The sequence below is a fragment of the Arachis ipaensis genome, chromosome B10 (assembly GCF_000816755.2).
Source record: "Arachis ipaensis cultivar K30076 chromosome B10, Araip1.1, whole genome shotgun sequence".
Lineage (NCBI taxonomy): Eukaryota > Viridiplantae > Streptophyta > Magnoliopsida > Fabales > Fabaceae > Arachis > Arachis ipaensis.
In genome coordinates, this window is record NC_029794.2 from 134,688,129 (window position 1) to 134,695,144 (window position 7,016).

At 35.6% G+C, this 7,016-nt stretch overlaps 2 protein-coding genes across 3 annotated transcripts in view; both read left to right on the forward strand.

The window, feature by feature from the left end:
- Nucleotides 263-6,026, forward strand: LOC107623357 (beclin-1-like protein). 2 transcript variants are annotated; one of them, XM_021114199.1, is made up of 10 exons: nucleotides 263-677; nucleotides 857-1,191; nucleotides 1,425-1,595; nucleotides 2,291-2,415; nucleotides 2,615-2,663; nucleotides 2,832-2,990; nucleotides 3,321-3,406; nucleotides 4,052-4,123; nucleotides 4,373-4,522; nucleotides 5,516-5,640. In XM_021114199.1, exons 1-10 carry the CDS (start codon nucleotides 521-523, stop codon nucleotides 5,526-5,528), a joined length of 1,317 nt encoding a protein of 438 aa, XP_020969858.1. In that variant the 5' UTR covers nucleotides 263-520; the 3' UTR covers nucleotides 5,529-5,640. The 2 variants fall into 2 exon arrangements, with proteins under 2 accessions (XP_020969858.1, XP_016181068.1); XM_016325582.2 differs by having other exon boundaries at nucleotides 267-677; nucleotides 5,536-6,026.
- Nucleotides 6,821-7,016, forward strand: part of LOC107622528 (annexin-like protein RJ4) — a 6,950-nt gene continuing 6,754 nt past the window's right edge. Inside the window, exon 1 of the mRNA XM_016324460.2 lies at nucleotides 6,821-6,941. Within this exon, the coding sequence (XP_016179946.1) occupies nucleotides 6,869-6,941 (73 nt within the window). The 5' untranslated portion in view covers nucleotides 6,821-6,868. The remainder of the gene's footprint in view (nucleotides 6,942-7,016) is intronic.

Here is a 7,016-nt window from a genome sequence, read left to right on the forward strand (position 1 = left end):
TATTAAAAAATTATAATGTGTGAATTTACTAATATACCCATACCCTTACTTTATACTTTACATAGGATTTATACCGTTTTTTTTTTTTTGTGACTATAGGATTTATACCGTTTAAATCTCCTTTCCCTTTAACTAAACCCAAATTAAAAAAGTATACAAAATTACAAATTCAATTAAAAAATTTATGGTTTTGAAAATTGGACCGAGCCCAATGGTCCAACCAGTCGAACTATGACTGAAGACTTTTAAAGTTTGAACCAGGTATTGGTGAACCTCTTGAACCGGAACTCTCAACTTTTTCCCCGCATCCGTTGTTTCCTAACCAGAATCTCTAAACGACACCGTTTCAAAAGGAGAAGGAGAAAACAACTACGACGGAAAGAAGAATTGTCAGGTTAGTAGTAGCCAAGGACTCGTGCATCTGTCTCCTCCGCCTCCGCCTCCGCTCGCCACCGCAGGTTCGTCTGCTCCCGCCGCTGCTATCGTCAAAAACTGTTTGGAGCTGGTTTAGAGAAGTATCATGAAGAAGGATGCGATGACCGATAGGACTCGGAATCGGAGCTTCCCGGTGGACCCGAATGTGCCACGATGGGTTTGTCAGAACTGTCGCAACCCTCTCTGCATCGTCGGCGTGGATTCCTACGCCGACAAGTTCTTCTCCGACCCCTCTCGCTCCGGTCAGTTAGGGTTTCTTCCCTTCCCTTCCCTTACGCCCTATATATTATATCATTTAAGAGATTATTAAATTCTTTTGTTAATTTTTCACCATTCGTTGATTTAATTGATTGCATTAATAAATCTGTAAATTGGAACATGCTGTGATATGCTTACTTGCGATGGTTTATGCCTGATAAAGGGATGCAAGGATCATCAATTCATGTTGCCAGTAGTGTGCTAAGTACGACTAAGATGGATAATTCGTATGTTGTGTTGCCGAAGCAGAAACCTCCTCGTCCTCGCTCCGGTGCGAACAGTCAGCCTGATGCTGCCGCTGCTTCGCAGCCAGGAAAGGCTATGGAGGAGTCTTTTGTTGTTGTGTACAAGTCAGAGTCTGCCTCTGATGGCAGTGGGAGCCACGTGGTTCCCAGCGGGTCTGATCACAATGGCCATTTGCAGCCTCATAATTCGGGGTTTAACTCAACTATTACTGTCCTGACTCGTGCATTTGATATTGCCACGACGCAGACACAGGTATTGATTGAAGAAACCTATAGGTAGTGTTTGAAATATGCAAAAGTAGGATTTGATGATTTGAGCTGTGAATCACTTCTTATGTTACGAATGCTATTGTTTGATTTTATTGCTTTGTCTTTGAAATCTTATCGAAATTGAAAGGAATCAATTTGGTTATGATACTTGAATACAATAGAATAAAATCGATTTCTATTATTGATTTTTGAAGCAATTAAATTGTTCCATCTCAGGTTGAGCAGCCTTTATGCCTTGACTGCATGAGGGTATTGTCTGATAAGCTTGATAAGGAGGTTGAAGATGTCAACAGGGACATTGAAGCATATGAGGCCTGTCTTAAACGTTTGGAGGGAGAAACTAGAGATGTCCTCAGTGAGGCTGACTTTCTCAAGGAGAAATTGAAGGTGCTCATCAGGTTCACTATCTCCATTGTGTTAGTTAGTTTACTATTTCTTGATCATGCAAACTGTTAGTATTTAGTGGTAATAACTGTAGAGATAAATCGATTAATAAACAATAATTGCTGCCAGTGCATGTTTGCATGATATATTGGTTGATTGTACAGTAAACTCGCATTGCAATTTGTCATCGTTTATAATTTATCTTGCCATGGTTCCATGCAAAAGGGGTGATATCACACCATAATTAATAAAATTGCAAATCTTTAATATGATAGTACACTTGATGTTGCAACTTGCAACAATAATAAGTTCTAGGAAGTTCACTTGGATATTGTTCTATGTTATCTTGAATTTTGTTAAAGCTTCCAATTCTACCCCAATCCCGAGGTAATCTGATCTTGCATATTAACTTTATCAGAATTTTATAATGCCACTTATATGTACTACATATCTAGAAATTAATGTAAACATTTTCTAATATCTATGAGATATATGCTATTTGTTTCCATCTCTAAGTGGAAATGATTGTTTTGCAGCAGCTTTAATTTCAAATCATTCTTTGCTGTGGACATATGGAATTGATATATGAGTTGTTTTTACCTTGAGAAATTCTGTTATGGTTACATCATTTTGTTTAGGATGCCATTTAATTTTTTTACCAAGCTGAATTAGTGATTTATTACTGAATGTAATTCAAGATTGAGGAAGAAGAAAGGAGGCTTGAAGCCGCCATTGAAGAATCTGAGAAGCAGAATGCTGAAGTAAAAGCTGAACTAAGGGAACTAGAGTTAAAGTCAAGCCGCTTTAAGGAATTGGAGGAACGGTATAGGTTTCCATGTTCCTTACAACGTGATATTTTTTAATAAAATGACAACATAGTTCAAGATGCTTCATAGATCCTTGATTCTTTGATCCTAAAAGAATATTTGCTACAAATGTGGAGTGATCTTTATTTCTTGTTCTCTGAAACTTTTGGATGCTTGATTTCAATCTCTGATTTCATGTGTCTGAAATTGTAACAGGTACTGGCATGAGTTTAATAATTTTCAGTTTCAATTAACTTCTTATCAGGTTTGTCAGTATTTTTTTTTTTTCCTGCCTTAGTTGAATACCCACATAATATCTACCATGGTCCATGGAAAAATTTATTCTAGCAATTTAATTAGAGCATCTCTGTTTATTGCTTTTATTTAGTGACTTTGATGTCTGAGCACTGAGCAAGAATAGTTAAATAAACAGGAGGAGAGAGATGCCATTTTGGCCAAGATTGAAGTTTCACAAGCACATTTAGAATTGTTGAAGAAAACCAATGTGCTTAATGATGCCTTCCCCATTTCACATGATGGAGAATTTGGAACCATCAACAATTTTCGACTTGGAAGGCTCCCCAAAATTCCAGTAAGATGCAATCATGTTGTGTTTCTTGTTTTAATATGTTGTTGACCCTAATGTGCATCGTCTTTGTTTCTTGATTTGCATCTTTGACATTTAGAGTAATTGACAAGCTACCATGCTATATGAATAATATTGAATACACAGTCATCAGTTTGAGTTGCAATACTATTTATTTGTTTCATGCTTTGCCCAATTTTCATTCTGGATTGTGGTCTGAAGGATCTGCTTCTTCTGAATGCTAAATTTTGCAGTTCTTCATTCCTGTTATCTTAAATATTAGTTCTTGCAAATTGAGGATTCAATCTTTTCACATGATATTTACTATTTGCATAGGTTGAATGGGATGAGATAAATGCTGCATGGGGCCAAGCTTGCCTTCTCCTCCATACAATGTGCCAGTATTTTCGACCAAAGTTTCAGTATCCATTTCATTATGCAAATAGGACTATCTTTTTTCTAGTTATTTTTAATGTAGTTGAACTTCTTCTGGGTCTTGGTGAATCCAGTTCCAAACATGTGATTGGGAATTCTTAATGCATGACTTATCAAATCCTTATTCATAGATTAAAAAAAAAGTGCTTGTTCAAATTATGTTCTTCTTACAGCTGTTATGAAGAAAATATCACAAATAATGATTTTGGAAGCATACTTCTGCTTCATGGGCATATGCATTTAATTTAAGATCTTGGAATTCAAGCTAAGGTCATATGTATTTAATTGTTAAAATCTTGTCGGAAGGCAAGCTAAACTTCATTAAGTACTGTTATCCTCTTTTGCTGTATTGCATTACATGGACACTATTGTCTACACTTTTTCCCCTCTAATTATTTTTTAATTTTGGGGATAAATTTCTTGAGATAATGTCTACAAATATTTGGTGGCAGATAGTCTAGGTTGCTGATAACAGTTTAATTAGAATTAGGATTTTTTATTTGTATCTTTTGTATTTATGGTATATTTGTAGGTTTTTAATTGTGTTGAATTTTTATGGCTAACTGAAACTTTGTCCTAAATGTTTACACATCTCATTGGGCATTTGATATCCTTAATCCATCGATCTTTAGATATCGGATAAAAATAATTCCTATGGGCAGCTACCCTCGTATCACAGATAGCAACAACAGTACCTATGAGCTGTAAGTATGCTACATGTTGTTTTTGTTTTGGCCGTTTTTTATTTGTCTTTATTTGGAATATAACATTTGATTTAGTCTTAAGTGGAGTCAAAATCTGAAGTATAATGTTTGAAGGGATGTCAGATTCAACTGGCTGGCTGATAGCAAATTCAAATTGTCCAGCATTCAGTTATATACATTTATATACAGAGTTCAGTCATGGTTGATTTGTTTCAAAACAATCATCATTGGATGGGGTTGATTTTGCAGGTTTGGTCCAGTGAACTTGTTCTGGAGTACACGCTATGACAAAGCAATGACATTGTTTTTGGCATGCCTCAAGGATTTTGCAGAATTTGCCAAGTCCAAAGATCAAGAAAATAATATTCCCCCTGAGAAATGTTTCAAACTTCCATACAAGTAAGTACCATCGCATATAATACTGATACATATTAATTGTAGTGAGTTTTATCTTTGGACACTGACCAAATGCCTAAAAGTTTACCTTCCACTGTTTCACATTGAGATCATCATTACTCTTAATTGTTGGATGAAGAGAAATTTGGTGTTGGTGTCATCAAATTTAAATCCTTTTGAATTACATTTCATGCCTTTTGCTAAGTATGCTGATGAAGAATTATGGAGGGAATAATACCCAAGGCGTTCATTTTGCGCTGATCTCTGAGAGAGTAATGTGATGTGACTCAAGGCATAACTTATGATATCCATGAGCATGTTGTTTAATTAGTCATAGCTGATGGAATTTATGTTGCTTTTGAACAAATGCATGAGATTTACAGCTCTTCAAGTCTTTTCTGCAAAGAGGAAAGAACCAAACTAAGCCTGCTCTGTGTCCATAATCTCTTCTGGTGCATATCCAGGCTGGATTTCCATCTCTGCTCTTCCCTTTCTTTATTAAATACAAAAATACAGACAGTAGACTGTAGAATGGGAATGAGCTAAGCTTTACTATGTTTGTGCTTTGACGTGGACTGGTATTTATGAACAATTCTTTACATGCCTTCATATCAGATCTCTAAATCATGTTTAGTGATTGGTAAATTTTGCTTATCTATAAATAGTTTGTGAGCTGAGTTTTTCACGGATAATAGTTTTCGAAATTTCTCTGAAGGTTTGCTTTTTCAAGACCTTTACATTTGGGCGATGACTCTTGCATTAAATTTTATCCAAACAAATTTCTCCTTTACTGGAGAGCCCAAAGTTGGTTGCAAAATAGAATAAACTTTCACATGGGTCAAAAGTTGCTTCATTGTAATGTAAAGCTTCACCGTTTCTTTCACGGAGGGCTTAATGACGTACATCCAGTTATTCATATTTCGACGATTCACGCCTTTTTTTTTTGTTTCCAGTATTGGGTATACTTGTTAGTTTGTGGTATTTAACAAATGACAGATTTTTGGGATGATTTGCAGGATTGATAATGACAAAGTGGAAAACTATTCCATCACTCAAAGCTTCAATAAGCAGGAAAACTGGACAAAAGCTCTCAAGTACACCCTTTGCAATTTGAAATGGGCTCTCTATTGGTTTGTTGGGAACACCAACTTTCAACCTCTTTCAGCAATCGTATCTTCACATTCTGAAGTGCCTGCTGTAGGTTCTTTGTACACAAAGCGAGGCACTGAACCCAACAAGTCTTAATCTTCAAACCTTGAACATATGCTAGCTAGGTTTTAGGCTGACACCACACCTAAATGTGTACATAGAAATATTTAGTTTTTAGAATACCATGGTGTGACAAGTATTCAACATTTGATATTGAATGTGGAAATCTATTCAATAGCTATAGAAGTATAGAACTTCTCTTCCTATACAAAGTTCAGTGTTAAACATAAACTGCTCTTTTTCTTTTAGGTACATCAGCATAAACTTTTATCTAAAGGAAGACCAATTTCTTTGGAAATTCAGTGTACATATTATTATTATTATTATTATTACCACCACCACCACCACCACTAATTTTGTTTTAGTAGGAAGAAATCGGACCGTCCGATTTCATTGCAGAGAGAGAGGGACACAAATCGAACGGTCCGATTTATGTGGAGTAGAATTTCATGGATACTGAAATCGGACCCAGGTTTTTTGCCAGTACACAAATCGGATCCAGGGTTTTCTGTCAATACACAAATCGGACCCAGGGTTTTCAGTACCTCCAATCGGACGGTCCGACTTGTCTTGCGCAGTCCTCATATCCTGGTAAAACACCATATACCCTCATAATTCTGCTATACACCAACCCTCTCTCCATATTAAAATTGAAAAGTTCTTAAAAGTAATGTTGGGTTCAAGTTATATATATTCACATTCTCTCCATATTAAAATTGAAAAGTTCTTAAAAGTAATGTTGGGTTCAAGTTATATATATTCACATTTCTAAAGGAATGTTTATAAAATGCTATGATGTTATGGAAAAAAAGAGAATCCTACATCATCTACTGTCAGTGGTTCCCCCATGCAAACACTAAAAGACGAAAACCCCCCTCATTTTCATGACATGATCACATGAAACATCACTACCTGTCACGAATCTCCTCAGAGAAAATTAAACTAGCCTTAATCAGTTGAACCTGCTTTTGCTTTTCTTAATGCCAAAGGAGTCTTCTGAATTTAGAATTATATACTAAATATGATAATCGTTTAGAGGACGTTAACTCCAAGGAACCATTGGCACTATTATATAAACATAGCACATTATTGCTTCACCCAATTACACAAATACACATACACAAGTACCTCAATTTCATTATGGCTACCCTTATTGTTTTCACCCAACCATCTCCTGTTGAAGATGCTGAGGCTCTACATAAGGCTTTCAAAGGTATCATCATATATATAATAATTTTTTACATTTTTTATTTATTTTATTATAATTAAAATTTATGTCTATAATTTA